This window comes from Lagopus muta, chromosome 8, assembly GCF_023343835.1.
Source record: "Lagopus muta isolate bLagMut1 chromosome 8, bLagMut1 primary, whole genome shotgun sequence".
Classification (NCBI taxonomy): domain Eukaryota; kingdom Metazoa; phylum Chordata; class Aves; order Galliformes; family Phasianidae; genus Lagopus; species Lagopus muta.
In genome coordinates this window covers 25329684-25351545 of record NC_064440.1, presented here as the reverse complement: position 1 = coordinate 25351545, position 21862 = coordinate 25329684, and the positions used below count along the sequence as shown (strand labels likewise).

Genomic DNA, 21862 nt, shown 5'->3' with positions numbered 1-21862 from the left:
GCTGGTACCAAGCCCTGGTCTCATGGATTTACCGGGACTTTGCTCCTCCTTTACTGCCACAAGACAATGTCAGATATTCAGAAGAGCAGTGGCTGGGAGATTTTCAGAGGACACCTTTTAAACTCCTGTACAGTTACAATAGCTTCCCAAGAGCAGCGAAGCCCTGAGCAGCGCAGTTGCTCTGAGGGGCTGAGGATCTGAGCAGCAGCAACTGCATGTGCTTAGTGCTGATGAGAATCCCTGCTGTCCGAGGAAGTTTAAGTGACTTTGCAGGTTAAAACTTGTGAATTTAGATTGCGGTAAAAGCAGGAGATGAGCACAAGTTTGCAGCCACTTGAAACACGGCTGATGCTACTTAGAGAGGCCCTGATGTTTTGGAATAACTTACAGAACCCTGGCTTTTGCTGCTTTTCTGTTATCAATTTTTCTCATTCCCTGAAAGCTGTAAGGATGTCTCAGAGTAATGTAGTAGCCTGGGATTTTCCTAGGCCACAGTCTGCCATTCTCACACCGCCACTCCCTGTGTCAGTGACTGCTCCCATCTCCCAGTGGTCTAATTAAGAAAAAAAAAAACAACTAGAAACACTGGAATTTGATAATGAGTCCAAGAAATTTTCTTCTTCCATCTTAGTAAATGCTGTTGCACGTTCCTGCCATCTGAAATGTCCTAGCAGTGTCATCCCACATAATAAGTTTACTGTCTTCTTATTTCACTATGAAGTAACAGGGAGCACATTTTTCCTTCCTTCTTCCCTTCTGCCTACTTCTTTCTTCACCTTTTGCTTCACTGAACTCTATGTTACATTCAACACAAACGTAATGGAGCTTTTATAGTTCCTGGCCATCCTTTCTTTCAGACCATGGCTCACAAGAATGACTCTAATGAATAGGACCAGCAAAAAACAGGGGGAAGCACTGATGCCATCTGCCCTGTCTTGTAAATAAATACCCAGTTCAGGTCTTGCCACGTGATTTGACATTCCTTACTCTGAATAGTTTCTGTCACTCTCTCCACACTGCTGACAGAGTTTCCTGCAATATCATTTTACTAGCTCCAAATGTATCCTTCCATACAAAAATCAGATCAGTCCATGCATGGGGCAGAAAGTTTGCAGTTCCTTTCCTCTCTCTGCATTGTCACTGCCTGCACTGAAACACCTCCTTTCCTCTGACATTCTTCATAGTGAATGTCACAAAATGCCTCACAGATGAAGTCAGACATACAAGCCAGAGTGAAATCTAAGGTGATTAGTAAAGATTGATGGCTCCACAGCTCATGGAGTGTCACAAAAAGTTGGGATGGGAAAAAAAAAGTGAAAAAATCTTTCTGAAGGTTAGCAACAGCTGGACACACACACACACACAAACACACACACACACAAACCAACAGTAAAAAAAATAAGTTGATGGAGAACTTTTCCATGGAGAACTTTTCCACTGAAGGTGAGTGACTATAGGTGCACAGAAGTATGCCCTTCAGACAACTAGCCTCACCACGCTGACACGCTTAAGTTCCTCTTAGGGCCCTCCAGCAGCTCTGAGGAAAGAAGAAAAGGCTTCTTGTCTAGAAGCAACTGCTGTGAGCACAAGTAGCTCATCCTGCCTGGCACAAAGCTCAGGGAGCAGAAGAGTAGTTTTAAAAACATGTCCACTTTTAGAGGAGCACATTTATTTTAGTAAGCCCATTTATAACTGTCAGTTTCTCTTAACAAATATAACAAAAGCTGAAGCTGTATGGCCTTGTTGGTATGAGGACACATTGTTCACGAGCAGAAGAGGATATGGGAAACATTTGTCCACCAATTGCTGTTTGAGCTCCCTGAGCCACACTCTGATCTCTTGAACTGCCTCGGAGGCTACACAGATTGGTGTATTTGCTTAGGCACAATATGAGCACAACGGAGAGTGCAAGAGCAGAAGCAGCAATTTGAACAGTATAGTTCCTGTCCTCAAAGGGAGGGACAGGTGAGCTGGATAGTACTTGGCCCCTAGGCCAGAGCATGAAGGGATACGCGGTCGCTGCCGCATGCCCTCTGTGCCGCTCCGGCACTTCTGGCCCCAGAAGCACGAAGGTTCCAGCAGCCCGCGGTTCGTCCGTGTGCCCTGGAACACAGCTGTGCAGCAAAGTTCACTTCTGTCCTCGGCGAACGCACGCCGGCCTGGCTCTGGGCCCACCTTGCATCACCCGCCGGCCAGCAGCGTCCCTCCCCTGACCTACGTTTGTCTCTCTCTGCATTTTGTCTTTCGCAGACGTGCCGGGCTTCCACAGAGGAGCTGCTGCTTTGTTACACACCGTTTGGGCCTCTTTAAGGGGTTGCAGCCGCACACACGGCGATTTAACGTTTTTCCCCTCAGCACTGGTAGCGGTGGACATTTCAAAACAAGCTGCCCTCCCTGCCGAAAGCTTACATCCGCGTGAATAAAGCGCTCATTCTGCCAGCAAAACGCAACGGTCATGCTGCGATAACAAATCAGCCCCCCCGCTGGGGGAGGCGATGGCTCGCAGACGCGGACATCCCACAACGCCATCAGCTCATTCCGCAAATGTACCCGGGCGGAGCTCTTTTTATTATTTATTAAATAACTCCGGGTACGGGCAGCCGTTTGCATTTTCAAAGTCCGCTCAGAAAGCAGCCAGTTAATTTCGGCTCGCTCGGGCCACCCTGAGCGCGCTCGCCGCCCCCCGCCCCGCCGTGCCTCGCAGCGGGGGCGCGGGGCCCCGGGGCAGCTCCTCCCGCCCCCGGCCCGTTCCGCCCTGCCCTGTCGGGGATGGGAAAAAGTTGAGCGCAACTTCTCGGGCCGCCTCGGCCCCGCCCCCGGCACGGCACGGGATTGGCGGGCGGGCGCCGTGAGGCCCCGCCCCCGGCGCGGTTTGTGAATGGGGCCGGCGGCGGGGGCGGGGCCAGCGGCGCGCCCGCGCGTATATGTGTCTTTTTTGTGCCCAGCTCGGCCGCGGGCCGGGAGTTGCGGGGCGTGCGGTTGTGCACGGCCGCGGGCGGAGCGGAGCGGGCCGGGAGGCGAGGCGGCGGCGCCCGTCGGGAGCGGACCCGCGGGGAGGATCGCGCAACAATTGGATTTTAAAAGTTATTTAAGCCCGCAAGTAAAATACACGGCTCGGCCGGGCGCGGTAATAATCCGTTTAGCCGTAACCTAAATCCTCGGCGTCGGGGCTCGGCAGCCAGGCGGGGAGCAGCGCCAGCGCCTCGCCGCGGGACCCTGCGCGGAGCTACCGAAAGCCGTCGCCGCCGTCCGCCACCTTCTCCAGCGCTACCGACTCAGGAAACTTAACGCCGAGGAGCGCCGACCCGCCGCAGCCGAAGAGGAACGCCGCGGAGCCGCCGCCGCAGCCCCGCACCCCCGCCCCGCGGAAGGGGCCCCACCGCCGGGCGCCCGCGCCCCTGGGGCTCGGCGCCGCCCGGTTCTGACTCGCGCCCCGCGACTCCCCGGGCCCCGGCGATGCGGCCCGCGGCGGGAGGAGCGGGCGCCGGGCTCCGCTGGCTGGGCCTGGCCGCCCTGCTGGCCGCCCTGCTGGGCACCCCGTGCGCGGCGGCGCATCAGGACGATAAGGCCATCTCTGTGCCGGACCACGGCTTCTGCCAGCCCATCTCCATCCCGCTCTGCACGGATATCGCCTACAACCAGACCATCCTGCCCAACCTGCTGGGCCACACCAACCAGGAGGACGCCGGCTTAGAGGTGCACCAGTTCTACCCGCTGGTCAAGGTGCAGTGCTCGGCCGAGCTCAAGTTCTTTCTCTGCTCCATGTATGCACCGGTTTGCACCGTACTGGAGCAGGCCATCCCACCCTGCCGCTCCCTATGCGAACGGGCTCGCCAGGGTTGCGAGGCGCTCATGAACAAGTTTGGTTTCCAGTGGCCGGAGCGGCTCCGCTGTGAGAACTTTCCCGTGCACGGTGCGGGTGAGATCTGCGTGGGGCAGAACACGTCGGATGCCCCGCCAGGGCCCGGTGGCGCGGGAGGTCGGGGAGCCACGGCACAGCCCACTGCTGGCTACCTACCTGACCTCACCCCACCGCAGCCTGCTGCCGGCTTCTCCTTTTCTTGCCCTCGGCAGCTCAAGGTGCCCCCCTACTTGGGCTACCGCTTCCTGGGGGAGCGGGACTGTGGAGCCCCCTGTGAGCCGGGCCGGCCCAATGGGCTCATGTACTTCAAGGAGGCCGAGGTACGTTTTGCCCGGCTCTGGGTGGGCGTGTGGTCCGTGCTCTGCTGTGCATCCACCCTCTTTACTGTGCTTACCTACCTGGTGGACATGCGCCGCTTCAGCTACCCGGAGCGACCCATCATCTTCCTCTCGGGCTGCTACTTCATGGTGGCGGTGGCTTATGCGGCGGGATTCCTGCTGGAGGAGCGGGTGGTATGCCTGGAGCGCTTCTCTGAGGATGGCTACCGTACTGTGGCCCAAGGCACCAAGAAAGAAGGCTGCACCATCCTCTTCATGATCCTCTACTTCTTCGGCATGGCCAGCTCCATCTGGTGGGTCATACTGTCCCTCACCTGGTTCCTGGCAGCTGGCATGAAGTGGGGCCACGAGGCCATAGAGGCCAACTCCCAGTACTTCCACCTGGCTGCCTGGGCTGTGCCTGCTGTCAAAACCATCACCATCCTAGCCATGGGGCAGGTGGACGGCGATGTGCTCAGCGGGGTGTGCTATGTGGGCATCTACAGCGTGGACTCACTGCGGGGCTTCGTGCTGGCGCCACTCTTTGTGTACCTCTTCATTGGCACCTCCTTCCTGCTGGCCGGCTTTGTGTCATTGTTTCGCATCCGCACCATCATGAAGCATGATGGCACCAAGACGGAGAAGCTGGAAAAGCTGATGGTGCGCATTGGGGTCTTCAGTGTCCTCTACACAGTCCCTGCCACCATTGTCCTGGCATGCTACTTCTATGAGCAGGCCTTCCGTAGCACCTGGGAGAAGACGTGGCTCCTCCAGACGTGCAAAACCTACGCTGTGCCCTGCCCTAGCCACTTCGCCCCCATGAGCCCGGACTTCACAGTCTTCATGATCAAGTATCTCATGACCATGATCGTTGGCATCACAACGGGCTTCTGGATCTGGTCTGGCAAAACCCTACAGTCCTGGCGGCGCTTCTACCACAGACTGAGTACCGGCAGCAAGGGCGAGACGGCAGTATGAGACCTCCACCAGCCCTGGCACACACGCAGAAGAGAGGGTACTCAGCAGAAGGGAGGCAACAGCGGCTCCCTGAAGACGGAGGAAGGGGGGAGGCTTTCCAAAACTTTGGCTTTCTCACAGCGGGGTTAAAAAATGATCATCGCATAAAGGACTACGTGCGCTGCGTCCAATGGTGCTTACGCCCGGCTGAGAGGAAAAGCACAGAAAGAGGCCGCTGCCGGGGCGGGAGAGCCCTTCGCTTTCCAGACAGCCCCCTCTCTTTTCCGTGTGCGGGAAGGAAACCAACGCGGCCGAGGCCACCCCGGGCGGGGAGAAGGCGCAGCGCCGCCCCTGCCCGCGGGCCGCCCGGCTCTGAGCCCCTGGGGTCAGGCGGCCCCCGGGCTCCCGCCTCGTGCAGCCCGGGGCGAGCACGTGAGTACCCCGCGGGCAGCGCGGTGCTGAGCCGCCTCCGCTCCGTCACTTACACGTTCCTGTTTTACCTCAATGATGGCCGGTGTTCGCATTTCGAAGAGAGAGGAAAAAAACTGTTGGTTTTGCTGCTGCGGGGAAGGAGGGGGCTGCCTTTCCACACCCTTTCTGAAAAGAAATGACTTGTTGCTTTTCAGCAGAAGGCTTTTCCCCCTTGCCTTTGTTCTAGGAGACAAAGGGGGAAACAAAAGTATTTTCTGAACAGAAAGGCGTAAGCATGGGATCGGTTTTTATGGGCAAAGTAACAAAAAGAAGTCACTGATGTTCACCCTTGGATGTGAGGAGCTCACAGAAATAAACATTCCTTTTGTGAGGAGCAGAGGAGGCGGGATGTTACCCGCTCGGACGGCCCGCTTTCCTACGCGGAAGGAAACGCGGGGAGACCGAGAGGGACAGAAGAGCGTAACTGGGAGCACCTGCCGAAACGAGCCCTTACAGTACGGAACGCTGAGATACGATTCTTTCCCCCCTATAACGCTGCTTTTCCCCCCGCTTTCCAGCGGGGCTGCCGCAGGTGAAGCCAACGCCCCGAACTGGCCCCTGGCTGCAGCCGTACCGCTGGGGCTCTCGGCGCCGATCTGCGGCCCGGCGGCCCCGGGGAGAGCCGTTCGCTCCGGCTCCAACACGGCTGCTCGTTGTTCCGGAGATCGCGCCTCGGAAGGACATGCAAAAATTGATCATTAAATCCATCGGTTTCGTTTTGAAATGTGACAGATTTTTCTATTAATTTTTAATGTTGCCACGTTCATTTTTAATGTGTTACGTACTGCTCTACTTTTATATTCACTGAAGGGTCCTTTTTTCTAAGTGTGTGTGTATGTATTCTCGTCTAAGGACAAAACTCTGGACTTTCAGCAGGTCTCCACTCTATGGCTGCTTTTTTTTTTTTTTTTTTTCGAGTGGGGAAAAGAGTGTCTGGAAGTCGAAGAGTGGAGGCTGAGGCTGAAGGTGCAGGCTGCAGGCTGGGGACACGCAGACCGCGTCCTTCAGGACACCTGATCCCGGGCTTGGGGTTTTGTCTTCTACTATGTGCACGTGGGGAACGACATGAACTGTGAGACAAGTGCAGTATGTATATTTTGTAAATCTCCTTTTTGTAAGAAAATATGTATTTATGTTTTTACTTGATTTTTTTTTTTTTTTTGAAGGTCTGTATGAGGCCCTGCTTCATCCCATGTACAGATCACCAAATAAATAATTTTTAATACAAGGGCTCTGAAGTTTTTTCAGTCTTTGAAAGCTGTTCCAGAAAGGGGACGGTGCTGAACGTCCTTGCCTTGTCCTCCCCTCGGGCTCTGCTGTGGGGCACGCAGAGCACAGCCGTTTGAGTAAATACACAACTGAGCAGAAACTCAAAGCAACTTCCACTGGGCGTTTCACACCTACTCGCCCCTAACAACAGATCAGGGTCTGAGGCTCTTCCAAAGGTTTGCCCTCGCTTGAAGTTTCATTCTAGGCTCTGCATCTTGGCAAGCTGATAATCCCCATTTCCTTATCTATAAAATCGGGATAATAATCTCTTTCCATCTCAAATGGACTTTGATGGAAGAAAAGGAGGATGCTGCAGGTGCTCTAAATTAAATCACAGCATTTTTCACACCTGTGAACTGTTGATAACTTTCAGCTTCTCACTTGCAGTGACTTCATCCTATTTATTAGGTTCATTACAATGCTTTTACCTTAAGCTGCATCTATGTTAAAAGATTAATTACAAAACTGCTGTAAGATGTCACAGAAGCCATACCACCAAGGTAACTGGTTACCCTGAAACTTCCTTCAGCTTACAGAGCACGGGGTACAACAGTTGCACTTCCAGGGCACTGCTTTATTTGGACACCGTTTAAAAAAAACCACCTCTTGCATTTAAAGTTCACCAACTACCAGTGTAAGTTACTTTCAAAGGCCCTTCTATGAGCCTTTCCTCCCGTGAATCCATCAGTGCCAGCTGGGGCAATGGCACGGCCAAAGGGCTGCTGCTGAAGGACTGAGAGTGGTGAGGCTGATGCCCTGCAGCCACAGTGCAAAGCGTACAATTAATTCTTAATGCATCACGGACAGGCCTATGACTTATGCAGTCTGTCCCCTTCCTTACTCGCTGCTCATCTTGGCTAGATGGGTGAGAAACTGCATTTAGGTGTGAGGGCTATCTGCTGTTCATAACTGAAAAACCACTAAAGATGTATGCCTTTGTTTCAAGACTTCCTATGAGGCACTTCTGAATTTAAAGTCACTTCCAAAAAACTATGAAAATCCTGGGATTTAACTTGATTTTTAAAATTGGAGATTGTATGTGAAATTTGATGCCGATATAAAGTAAAAGCAACTGCTATTAACTTTAAAGCATATGTGAGTCACATCAAGACTGAATTTGCTCACAGTGGAAACAATGTGGAGAATTTCAAGTAGCGATAAGGTCTGGCCTTCTGGAATAAAAATCTCTGTCACTGTTTTGATAACAAAGTAGCAGTTGCTCTCGTTATGGAGTAAAATTAAAATAAATCTGTGTGAAACTGCCTGCAAAAGAAGAGGAAGCATAGGCCTCTACTAACCTCTGTGAATCACTGCCAGACACCGTTTCTTTGATTCACGTTCAGGTACCTTTGGCCCACGTGTATGCAGTGCTTTGTGCATCACAAGAGTGTGGCAAGCAATAGCCATTGCTGCCAAACATCCCTGTGAGTTCAGGGCATACAGCAGATTGCCATGGAAATACATCCCTTCCTGTTTGGTTCTTATGTTTCAGAGACATCAGTGCTGATTTCTGTAAGAAAGCAGCATCACTTCAGGCTAGTTAAACAAGAGGCTTGAGCAGTTCTGGAGAAACCAGCAACACCAACTGAACGTCTACACAGAAAAAAAGTGCTTGTATAACACATCAGTGTTTGTTTGGGTTTATTTTTGGTGGAATACCCACAGCAGCCATTGAATGTTTTTGTCTAACTACTTCACCCACAACCAATAGCTCTGCATGCAAGTAAAAAACCACACACCTCTGTGTTCAGTAACTGGCAACAGTAGGCATTATTTATAATTTCTCAGGGGTTTAGAAACCAAATTACTAGTTTGTATCTTAAACAGTCCCTTCTTTCTCCATCTCATTCTTGTTCCCTCCCAGACCTTACAGGTACATTCTATATAGCTCGCTCTCCATAATTTCTTTCCATTCCTGTAATTATTTAATATCATGAATCCAGCTGAAAGAAATCTAGTCTGTTGCTTGGAGGGGGAAAGACAATCTTTCAGTGCTGTGAGTGATCACTGAGATAGACCAGTGCCAAGCCTGTTCTATATAAACCATGATAATTGTTTCGTGCCAACGTGAGCATGTGGTTTTGGCAGCTACAGCACTGCATAGGGTAATATAGGACTGGAAGAATGGCAAGTTCTCAAATGCCCCACTTAAAACTGACAAATTTTGACTAAAACGATGCCCGAAGTACAAAACTAAAATGAGAACACGGGCCCAGCCAATGTTTGCTTTGCAGTCAGAAAACAGGGAGTGCTCTGATGCTGCTTTACCCTTAGACCCAAGGCTGCCCCTTTTGGAGGGGCCAGGTGCCGCTCATCCAAGAACTCACTTGGTGGGAGGACACAGCACTTGCTCCTAAACCAGGTAAAGGTCAGGCTCATGGAACACACACTCCCTCCCTTACACAGCTTGGCTCTCCCTGTCTGGTCTGACTAACCATGAAAGGAAATTATGACACTGGGATAAATCAATATATGGGTAAAGAATAGAAATAGACAGGACCTAGAGCACATTTTTAATAGCAATTATAAACCGGTGGGTATCACTTATCCATATTAGTCAGGAAATCCTGCTAGCAGCAACTTGTTCATTTTGGCTGCCATAGCTGTGCCACAACTTTGCTTATAAGAAACCCTCTGCTTAAGCATTACATTCTTACAAATATGAGTGGAAAATCAATATATGCTGCTTAGGAGAGCAGTCTACAGGGACGGGGTTTGGCTGCACAGGTCTTTGACATTAACCCCATTGCGGAGCCACCAGGGTAGCTATGAATCCTGCTGGTTAACACCAGGAAGACAACTAAGGAAATAAAAAAAGAGGTCTATTTCTCCACTACCTTCAGCTTTACTGAAAGCTCTGCCAATTCTAGCACTGTTCTCAAAACATAACACAGAAAGGCAATGCTGTTCTCAGTACAGGCAAAAAGGCGAAGATTATTACCACAGTTCTGTCCTTTTCTTAAGGTAACATGCACAGGTACTTAACAAAAAGCTTGTGGTGAATGGGGAATTCTGATGGGCCACAGCAGAAGAAAAATATGTTGTCTGGCTCAGACGGACACAGAAAGGTGCTCCAGCAAGAAGGCACTAATCTGGAATTCGGAAGACAAGTGCTTGAATGCCTGTTCTGTCATAGATGCTAGGCAGCTCACTCATGGCCAGACTTTCAGCAGTACTCAGGCAGCTAAAGATGCACTCAGGTAAATGGAAAGCACATTTTGTAGTGCTTAAACTCCCAGGTGCCTGTCTTAATAATTGACTAAAAAAATCTCATCTCTGTCTCAAAATTCCTTGTCTGTAAAACTGCAACAGTGGCACTTCCCAGTATCGTAGGAATGCTGTAGGAATAAACACTCTTAAGATCAGAAGAAATTTAATACAATGATAACAGAGTTTATATAAATACTGCTGTCAGATCTTCATCCTCCAGCCCAATGTTTTGCAAGTTGGTCCCATTCTGGAGAAGACTGAATTAAGACCACCAGCTGGAATAAATTATTTGTGTGCTTTCCAACATCTTATCTAAACGTAGGCAGGCTGAACACATGCTTTCACAGGAGTATTGCTCTAGCCAGAGATCAACCATAAGTTATATGAGGGTATAAAGATGCAAGCTAGGTAATTAGAAAATTGCAGTGGCGTGGGGCATGCATGAAAATCAAAAAATGTTTACTATAATCAAACAAAATGGAGGTAAGGATTTGGGCCCATTAGTGCTGGTGCTCTTGTATGTCCTTTCACGTAAGGACTGTTACTATCAACAGACTCAGTGATACTTCTTGTTCCTCTAATTCTTTACAGTTCACTCCAGCTTGCTGCCTTAGGCAGGAACTAAATCATAGTAGTCCTAAATTAGAAATGTCCAAGGGTGTGATGGCCCTTAGCAGAAAGAACTCACCTTTCCTGCCTTATTTCCCTTATTTGCTCAGCTCCTCAACATTTCTTTGTGTTACCATGACCTCCAACAAAATTTTTTTCTTTACTGAGGGTGGCCAAGTGGAAGGATTAGTTGCCCATTCGAGTATTTTCCTGCCACAACAACAGAGAACAGCATGAAACTACTATGCTTCTTTCACCAACGACATACAGAGGGTTCTAACTGACTGCGGTAAACGTTTGTGCGTTGCTTCGGTGCCAGCTTTCCCTGCATGACTTCTGCACCCATTCATCTCCACCACACTTTAGGTTTTTTGTTGGTATCATAAATAAAAACAAAACAAAACAAATTCCTAAATGCACCAAAGCATCCTCTAGATAATAAATCCCCCCAAACAAAAAATATCTATAACTAAGTTTTTGTGGAATACAACGGAGTTACTTCCAAAAATATTTACTGAAAGCAGAAATCTGATGGTTGTCCAGCCCGGCTTCCTTCCAGAAATGCTCCATGAAGGCTGTGTGTAGCCATCTGTGTGTGTGCACGTGTGTGATGTGCAACGTGAGTGCATGCTAGTCTAACAAGTGTCAGTTACAACCGTACGTAAAGCTACCATCAAACAAGCAGTAGGAGAGGAAAATCAAAAGACCCTTGCCCACTGCAGCTGTCTGTTAATTAAACACCAGTGTTAATTGCAGCACTGTGCCTGGCCTCCATTCCCTGTGTTTGTTGTCGTGCCTGATTGAGTTCCGCATTTTACATTCTCACAGAAAATGAAACCATCTATAAAAGGAATGAAAGGCTGTGATATGTATATATATCTATAGGGCTATTTTTAAAGAAAAAAAGATTTTTTGTGTGAGCTAGTTCAAAGCCAGCTTTGATTATCTAAAGCAGGAGTCAGCCTTTAGAAAGGGTAAAAAACTAAATGTAAAGATGAAGATGGAATCTTTTTTATTTAATCTATGATGAAAAGAGCATTTCTTATTTGTAATGCTCTTGCCTCTTGATTCTCTTTCCTTTTTTTTTAATTTTTTTTCCCCTCCAAGTTAAAGGCAAAATGTAAAAGTTTCAGGCAGCACTTCCCATCCTGACTTTACGAGATGTGCAAAGCAGCATTCCACGAGGGCCAGCAGCCAGCAGAGAGGATGTCATCTGACACCCTTGCACAACGGTGCATACCAGGCTGGAACCCAGCGGCATTAGGCGAGCGGGGATTTATTCATACTGTTTTTCTTTACACACTGCTCTCTGAAGACAGTAAATCTGCGATGGGCTTTGCAGAAACAATTTCCATGGTGGCTACAGAGCCTGGGCTGCAGGCGGACGAGGGCCCGCAGCAGCCAGGACAAGGGCTGGCTGGCAGTCGCACCCCAGGGGCTGGGCAGTGCCTGGAGTCTCCCAGCCCAGGCTGGGGCAGAGGTGGGCCCGATTCCAGAGCCCCGCTCCAAATTCCAGGGCAACTTTCTGCTTTTATGGTAGGCTAAGCTCAACTCCTGGCCCTGAACATTAGGAGACTAAAAGACCATATTTACAGTTCCTGCAAGACAAGCCACGCTTTTGGTAAGAATTGTTTATCTGGATCACTTATCTGCAAAGATGAATTAATCAGTGGATAGTTCTGCTTTGTCACGAAGGCAGAGCGCTACACCACTTTCAAGAGACCTGCACTGCTTTTTCTGCCTCTTGTGATTATTTCAGGTTTCTGCCATTTCACTAACAGAGCTGCCATTAACTAACAGAGGTAACAGTTTAACTCTAGCCTCTCACTTCCTTCAAGCACAGATTTACAGAACTGAGTTAATCAAATCTCAATTAAGGCTTCCCAACATGAGAACTGAAAATAAACATTTCTCATAAAATCTCTAGAGACTCAGCAATTTCATTTAACCAACTCTTCCATTTTGCCATCAATTTTCATTAAAAACAATTTTGTTAATAAAATGGCCCTTGGCCAACTTTTCACCACTGCTCTCAGATTCAGTACATTACTTGAACACAGACGTTAAAGCTGCGGTAATGCGTTCGAAGTACAAAATCTAACCCACGGAGGACCGTGTCACAATAACCATTATTTTCACAAGCTCTAGCTTTCCTGTTATCCCTGAGTGCATCTTATTTAGCTGGTAAAATTCTTCGTATAGATACCAGCCTATTTTATTTGTCCTTAAATACAATCCTGCACAGACAATGATAGTTTTATTACTAAATGAGAAGCGGTGTGTGCCAGCAGACAGGGCTCCAGCCTAGGGGTCAGCAGACTGGCATACTTTTCCCAAACTTGCCCAAGGTCTGCAAATTCTTCCAATCATCCTTACCTCCATTTCTTTTTCGGCCCTTCTCTAAATAGGATCATGCTCTCTGGGACAAAAAATGCCTCTATTGTCCACATGTTCTTGCCGATACTGTTCCCATCTTGCTGGAGCCCTGATCTTGACGAGGGCCTCGCTAGATTCGGCACAATACGAGAGGTTCCAATTAAAAATAATTGATCATTAAGAGGCAGAGAATGGCGAAGAGTGAGCTGGTGCTTCACTGTCTATGGGGAAATAGTCAAACACTAGTGGTGAAGTAGAGACATGTGTGATGACACCAATCTTCCCAAAGAAATGAAAGTGGGAAGTGTCACTCATCACCTTTTGGGCTTTTGTGTAACAAGCATAAGGAATGCTCGTTTCTCTGAAGAGTCTCTGTGGACTCTTCAGATGATGGGATTTACTGTCACATGCCCTCTTGTGCCTGTCTTTTTTTGGTTGTTGTACAAAGTGTTGCCATGTGGGGTCTGTGTGATAGCACATACTGCAAAATATCTCCAGCTGAGAGGAATCGGTGCTGGCCAGTCGGGTTGTTAGTTGGCTGCCTGTTTACTGAAAATGAAAACCAGACACTGAGGAAACTATCTTGCTCATAAAAGGAAAATATTTATCTGCAATGGGAAAAAAATTGCTGGATATTTCATTAAATGATCACTGTTGAACTGATTAAGTAATTGAGCAGCAGACCAAGGAGACAGCCAGCTACTTCTCCCACCCACTTCCAGAATGCAGATTCAAATTAAGCAAAACAATTTCCCACTTCACTCTGAATTGCTTCCACCAAACAAAAAAACAAAGGGATAAGGCTGGAAAAGTCTGAGTGCTTTGTTTAAATGCTTCTTAAATGAATCAGTTCCAAGTTTGAATTTGAAATGTAACCAAAATGAGTGAAAAACATGAAGCAACCTTATAAGGCTCAGCTGGAGTGAAGGGGCAGACTGGGTGGACCGAGTTGATGGTTGAGGCAGATACGTGAAGGCACACAACTCAACTCCGGACATGCAGAGAGTCTAACAGACACCACCCTTGGTGTTGTGCACAGCCTGCCCTGAATCACCAACAAATTCTGGTCCACTTCACCTATACCATATGGGCCTTCTAATAAAGGGAACAAGGTAGCAGATAGATACTTCTTACTTTACTTGATGGGATTAGAAATGGCATAGAGAGAGAAAGCAGGGATAGAATAATAAAATCAACTGAGATTTCAGATGTGTATATGCACAGCTATAGCTACATGCATATTTGCCTTTCCTGTGTTTCAGGCTGGTCAGCCAGAAAACAGCTGCCATGTGAAGCCTTGGAGCTGCAGCTTACGCTAACTGGCCCTGTGTGCCAGCTAACATGCAGGGCTGGCATGGAGACTTACCCGGCTCAGAGCCCACACAAGGCAAAAGCAGACTGTCTGCCCCTGTCCAGGTAGGTATCACTCTGGGATTCCTCAGCGCAGCTCTGTCACCTGGCCAGGCCTCCAAACATAGCTAAGTACTGCTACTTGTTAAGCTATCACACATTAAGGGTAAGTGCCCAGGCTGTGAAAGAGGACTTAGTCATACACAGCTGCAGTAGCATCTCCAAGGCATACTGACAGCTGACTGTAAGCTGCTTCAATGCATGTGAATGCTCGCCAAATGATAGCTCTCCCATAAATCTTCAAGAGTAAGAAGTTTGCTGACAAAGAAATTCATGAAGGTTGCCAGGAGCAAGAAGTACCCTTCCAGAATGTCGATCCTCACTATTACCTTGGAAACCAGTAAATAAGGAGTTAAGGTATGAGCAAACACAACCTTAACTGCTGTTTGAGCGATGCCCCAATATGGCCACAACACACAGAGCCTGTGCTATCTCAAAGGCAGAGTGCAAACATTTGGGGAATAGGGCACATGACCACAGGACAGAGTCTAAAGCTACCTTTTTGCAAGGGAAAGCCTGCCTTTCCTGAAGCAGCAATGATGGGCTGGGGGGGGGAGGCACTCTGGCACCACTGTACCCCCTCAGAGAAGTGATCTCTTCCCCAGGACTAATACCTCCTCACTTCACAAACCCCATCCTCGCTGACTGCTGCAGGATTAGTAGTTCTTCCCTGCAGCACTGAGCCCGCAGCCCATCCTGCCATGCCCTTGGGTACTTCTGCTAATTCCCCGGGGGAGGAAGAGCTCTAGGCACCGTTATTACCACAATTTACAAAGTCAACACCAAAAACAGATGCACTCCCGAACCCGAATGACAGAGGCAGGAAGAGGCATGCTACTTTGCTTGGCGTTTGCTGCACTTAGTGGGCCAGTGTAAGATGCCAGCAGGCAGCTTTGCTGGCACTGTGGCAGAGGCAGGATAGCACAGAGTGCCACCTCTGCCGTGATACACCCACTGCTCTAAATGCATGAGCACAGGCAGCCCTGCTCACATGCTCTTTACAGTGGCAGCAGTACACTCAGAAGTGTTGTGCTGTCCCTCTGTTTATTTCTCATTCTTTGCTCCCTAGGAAACTGAGAATCACATTAGTGTCTCCCTCTTTTTGTGCTACTTTGAAAGCTGAGCAGCCAGCACCCATTATTCTGTGACAATGTCCCATCTTACTGATGGATCTTGAATATGTACATTTTTATGGTGCTTTAATAGTGCTATTTTAAACTTTAAAGCCTGTCACTTGTCCTCATGAAAGTCAGATGGATAATAATGCTATTCTCATGTTTTTTTTCTTTTTTTTTCTGGTCTTTACATCCAAAGTAGCAGTTGCTATTGCAAGCCTATGTCCTGTTGGCAAGAATTTATGTAGCCAGTTTGTACGGTGCTGACTTGTGACTATAAAGAAGGGCATACTCCAGTACTACCATTACAGCACATCTGCAACATGCGAGGGCTAGTTCTTCTATCACAGTAACTTGGAGTTCTGGTTGAGCAATGAATGCAGTATCAAATGAGACATACAAATACACAAAATACAAAGATCAAAGATTACAAGCCTAAATAATACCTATGGCTATTCCCACTTTTGTATGGACACCAATACGAACTACTGGTGGTACTCTAGCAAGAGACGAAGAAGAGGACCAGTCTTGAATCTTACCATCCTCCAGACTCAGAATGCAGGCACGTTCCTACAGATTGTTTTTTTCCCAAAATATCTCAGAAGGAAGAAACTTTCCATTCCCATCTAGAAAAAGCCAAAACACAGAAGCTATCCTACAGAAATGGCTTCACATTATTGTGATTATTATGTCAGCAAAATTCTCACTGAAGTGTCACTGTCTGAAGCCAGCAACTCAGCCAGTGGGGCAGGCTGCAGTGGCAGCAGGGTGAGGAAGGGTTCAGCTGCCATATGTCACCTGGGCACGTGCTGCAGCAGAGCAAGGGACAAGAGCATCCTCACATGCCTTGGAAATTCCCTCCTGACTCAGGTGAGAGTTCAGTGTTGCAGACCTGATGCTTAGACCTGAGTGCTCTCAGGACTCAGTCCCAAGCCCTGAGTGCAACACACTGTCTATTGGCTCAGGAAAGTTGGCTGAGGCCTGTTCCACTTGACAACCAAATGCCATGCTGCAGAACTGGCTAGGAATAACCAGCACAGCCCAACCCATTTTACTTGCAAAGGAAAAGAGCTTAGCGAATGCTGCAAAGTACTGAGTCCCAGTGCTCTCTTGGGCCCCTTCCAAGCGATAGCCACTGCACTTTCCTTAAAGCAGATCACCTGTAAATTAAGAGTTAACTTGGAGGGTCAGTCTGCCAAAGCACACACTGTATGTCTGTGGACTGAAAATCCACCTCTTATTTGCCTCATCCTGTTTTAAATGAACCATCCTCTGAGATACAGTAGATATCCCTTTTCTTGATCTGCTGGTTAATTGCCACACTGCGTGTCTCTATGGCTAAAAATCTCCATAGTAGTAAGCACTTCTATAAACACTTCCACTTTATCTGCAGAGAGGAAGAATCCCAGCAGTACTGGAAACAGATACAAATGGGAACTGTTATAAAAATTAATAAAAAAAAAATCACTCAGCATATGCTAAGAGTAGCAGTGATTTCTGGTGAGAATTAATTAAACCAGATGAAATATTTCTAATACGATTTGTGCTATCAGATCATTTAATTAGTTCTGGCTTTTAGTTCATCCTAACAAGCTTCTGTGAGGGTGAAAAAGAAATAACTGTTTATTCAAGTGGCAATAATTTGGGTTTCTTTAATTGACTCCTAGTGTGAAGGCATTGATTCCTGCTGTTTTATAAAATGTGGGGTGGAAAAGTTCCAGCATGGGCTCCAGTTCTGGAGGCCACAGAGTCCATTTCTCACTGCTGCCCATTCCACTCAGCCCTGCTGCTGACCAGGGCTGCTCTGCGCACGGCACAGCATTGAGGCAAAGCTTTGCCATTCTCAAGTACTAGTGGGCTTATTAAGTATTCCTATGCAAAACTACCAATGTGCTCATAAATAATATTGCTAGGACTTAAATACATTTTCTTTCCCAGCAGGCTGGATAGTCTGCAAGGGATGTGTTTTAAGAACAAAAAAAAAAAAAAAAAGGCACCAAAAGTATCTAAAAGAGAAGAGGTTTTGGATGCTACGACGTTTCCCCCAAGCCCCAAAAGTATTTTTTTTTCTATAACTAAATTCAATTCATAATTCTTTGCCCAAGGACAGGGAGGAAATTGATTTCACTTCACTATCAGGATACAGCGTAGAAATGTCACTGAGCCTACAAAGGCATGCTAGCAGTTTTAAAAGTAGGGCTGGCAACTCCTGTTTCTGCTGACTGCTAATTTGTTGAGAAGCAGATGGTAAGAAGGTCCTATGGTTCTTGCTGGGTAAGAGGTGGTACATTAAAGCATGCAAACTTAAGGAAAAAAAAAGAAAAATAAAAAATAAGAAAGGAAAAAAAAAAGATGCCTTTCTGCAGTTTGAAATTCCATCCGAGCACACTGCAGATTTACGACTAATCAATGCTTATGGGTGACTACTATAAAAACAGAATTCTTTACATTACTCAGTCTAACAATGTCCATGGCAGAAGAATAAGGCCCCAGTTTGGAGGATCTAGGGGGCTGAGACCTTATCTGTATGCTTTCCTGTAAAACTCCAGGTGCACTGTGAGATCTGTATCATCAGCTCCATGCTAAAAACTATGTTGTTTAAAACAAAACAATCAAAGGCTGAAAAATGAGGCTCTCAAATATCATGAAACAGCAAAGCAAGGGTTGCCTAATATAACCTTCCTTCTGCCTCTGGCTTGCATGGTATAATATATCACATCGGTCTCTGACCAGGTAATGCCCCCACAATCATTTTTTTGGCAAGAGTCCTTGCTTCTCTCCAGGAAAACGATCCATAGTGCTCTGCATACAAAGTAGCTCTTCAATATTCTTTCTAATTTCAGTTCTTCAGCATGGGGCTGAAAAAAAGTTCCACCTTAAACTGTCGCAGCACTGCTTGAACAACAATACTTTTTCCATTCTACATAGTTTACACTTCACTCTTCAGCACCAGAATACTGACTGCTTTGCACTAGTTAACACATTTATTCCCAGACCAGAAAGCGAGGAAATACGATTGGTACTTTAGACAGTAAGACTGAGTTACTTTCTAAAGAAAAATAAAAAGGAGTCAGGGAAGGAGACCAGATCTCTGGAGCCCCAATCAAGCACTTAAATCATCATTTCTACAACAGGCCTCTGGCCTTTATTCACACCATGCAATTTCTGCTACAGGTTAGGCAGCAGCTCTATCTAGAGACACAGCCCCATTCACCGATACAACATAAATCTACTCCCGTGCCTCCTGACCAATATATAACATGACTCTGCTCCAGGCTTACTTAAGGTGAAAGTTAGGCCTGTGCAGAGGGCCTGCACTTACATCCTTTCTCCTCGTGCTTCCCCCCACCTCTGATCTTCTGCAGAAAAGAAAAAGCAGCCACTGGGCACAGTGATCACTTAATGAGGCACATGTGTACAGACTGGGATTAGAAGGGGCAGAGTAAAGGTTACTCAGCCTTCTTGAAATTACTTTGATCATCTAAAAAGTAGGAAAATAAATTTAAAAAAAGAAAACAAACTTTACATTAAAACTCACTTTGCCCAACGAATTAAGGAGCAAAATAATCTCCATGTTTCAGTCATCAGCTATATAGCAAGAGAATGTACACTTGAATACCTTCAGTCTACAGATAAGGAATGCATTATCTGACTTAGATGCGTGTTTCACTGTGTGAAAAGAAAAGCCTCAGAGTTCTTCACAGAAGTACCTCCTCAGTTATGTGAAGGAGAGGACTGAGACAGCAACAGGTCTCATTCCTTAAGGGCCTTGCCAAGTTTACATATTTTAAGATATCCATCTGCATGTCCAGTGGAAGCTTGTGCAACCTGCTAACCAGTACAGGTCCACTTCCCTTTTCTATCCACAGGGATTCCCAAAGCCCCTGTGTTCCAGACTTTACCTTAAGCCAGCGCGCAACTGAAGGTTGTTTCCCAAAATGAAATCTAAATCAAACCAAACCTGATTGGCACTGGCACAGTGACAACTACCAATTCCCCACTGAAGTCACATTTCTATGACCTGCTTTGAGAACTTTTTAATCAGTCAAAAGGCTGAAAAAAACCAAACCAACAAACCAACAAAACCTGTAGCTCTTCACACTCATGCATGAACGTGTGCTTTGCTCATCCTCTGGAATGTTTGGAGGGGGGCAGCAGGAAGGAATAACACTCCCCACGCTCAGCCTCTGAAGCAAGTTTACCAAATCAGATACTTAGCATTCAAAATAGGTTGTCTCTTTGCCACGCGATCCTTTGTCAGTGAATGGATATTAATAAGCTTACATTAATTTAATTAACAGTTACATGTTCCTGAAGAAAACAGACCTGTCACTTTCAGAACACCATTATTTGCTGCTGTCATTTCCATTCTTAGCTTCTGAATTGCCTCCCTTAAAATATATTTTGTGTTTTAAAACATGCATAGACTTTTCATAATGGCTTTCAGCCACATAACTACTGAACATCTCTTACATATTAGAGATTTATCTTTGCAAGAACCTCGTGAACGAAGGGGGAATGGTTCCCCTCATACAAGTTGTGTGATCATTACCTGCTGCCCCCACAGCTGCGCCTATAGGCTGTTCCTGCCCTGCAGCCCCATACCTGAAGCACTGTGCTGTTTGGAGGAGCCAGGTGCTCCTGGCTGCTGCAGCATTCACACAAGGAAGCGAAGGCTGTACAGCAAGGAAAGAGCCTGCAGCTGGACCTCAAGGCTGAACTGAAAACTTCAAAGGCAAGTCAGAACAAGTTGTGAACTTCCCTGCATGGACAAAACTGAGTTCTGCTGTCCTAGCATATGGGGCTGCTGCCATCCTAGGGCTGGGCATTCAAAACACCTTTTTCCGTTAGCATGGAAAAATGGTAAACCATCTCAGAAAACCTGCATACAACAGGTTCAGCGCTGGACCAGAAATCCACTGAGCTAATTGTGGAAGATGAGAAGTGCATTATGGAGATGACTTTGCCCTGCTCTCATTATCTTTCCTGGCATCTCCTATCAGCCCACACTGGAGGCGGTCTAAGGACCACGTCTTTGGTTTGTCTCACTGTAGCTCTGCTCTTATGCCGTCAGGTCATGTTGCGGCACTTCAGCCACAGGGAAAGGCTAGGGCAGAGCTAGGGATGCGAGCTGGGCTGAGCCCTGCCAAGTTGCACTTGCTGCTCCGGCTGCTGGTGCTCCCCAGCCTGCTCAGCTCGGCCCGGGCAGCTGCCCTAAAACACTCACCACAGCCTCACTTTAGGTTTGGCTGCTCTCTGGACTGCTGGTTTTGCCTATGCCCAGACCTTCCCCAGGCCACACAGAGGGGGAAGCTGCACCCAAATTCCCAAGTCTCAATATAGCAGCTTAACCACAAGTCTGTCTTCCCTGGCTTCTTTCTCAGGGCACATATTGCCTCAGTCTCTCTGTGTAAAATAAAGCGTATAGTGTTTCAGAAGACAAAGTATACTTCTCCTCTCTCCTGAAGCTTGAAAGGAACATATTGACATGCTGCTTTAAAACAGTGGTTAAGCCCAGGGAAGGACTCTATCAGGAGATCGTGGTCTAACTTGAAACCTAACCAAAGCATGCACAGATTCAGACTAATGTTTTCTAGCAGGATATCTCATAGCTGACCCCACATTGCTGAGAAGGCTGCACTGCTGAAAATGCTATGTGCTCCCCAGGCCACATTCTTCAATTTGTGCTCACTTTTCTGCCCAGCAATGCAGAGATAAACAGAGGAGGGTGCTGGCTGACCTTCGTGCTTCTTTTGGTGAGTAACTGCTGGAGTGCACGAGTTACAACGCACACAGTCTCCTCGTGCTTACCCTCACCTACAGCTCTGCTCCAGCTGCGCTGCTCCTTTGGAATGCAACTGTCTCTGAGGGTTACAAAGCATCCTCCAAGGCAATCTCCAAGAAGGAGAAAATAAGGGAACAATTGTCATCTGGTGAGTCAATATGAGCTTCAGTAACACAAACAGACATTTGTAACAGTGGAACATGATGTTAACACCCAAGCTTGCTGATCACCCTGGACACCAAGCTTTGCCAGGCACAGGGAGGCAAGAGTGCTAGAGGCTGTCTCAGCTTTTGTACGAGCTCTGATGTTCCAGAAATCCCACCATATGTGACACTTGAGGAGGCTTAATGTGAATTCTTTGCTCTCATTGTTCTCCCCTTTACATGTTGGAGGCTTCTTCCTGCTTCCTCCTTGTCAGTGGAGACAGCTTTGACAATATGGATTTTATTGTACACACCCTACATCCCACTTCTGCCTCTTG

General features: G+C 47.5%; 1 protein-coding gene across 1 annotated transcript; it reads left to right on the top strand.

Annotated features, from left to right (window-relative positions):
- Positions 1-2936: 2936 nt before the first annotated feature.
- Positions 2937-7329, top strand: FZD7 (frizzled class receptor 7). The gene has a single exon (XM_048953209.1). It carries the CDS (start codon positions 3457-3459, stop codon positions 5155-5157), a length of 1701 nt encoding a protein of 566 aa, XP_048809166.1. The 5' UTR covers positions 2937-3456; the 3' UTR covers positions 5158-7329.
- The last annotated feature ends 14533 nt before the right edge of the window (positions 7330-21862 follow it).

What these genes read in the sequence shown, in the direction of transcription:
- FZD7 (XM_048953209.1), top strand. Translation starts at nt 3,457, where the DNA reads ATGCGGCCCGCGGCGGGAGGAGCGGGCGCCGGGCTCCGCTGGCTGGGC.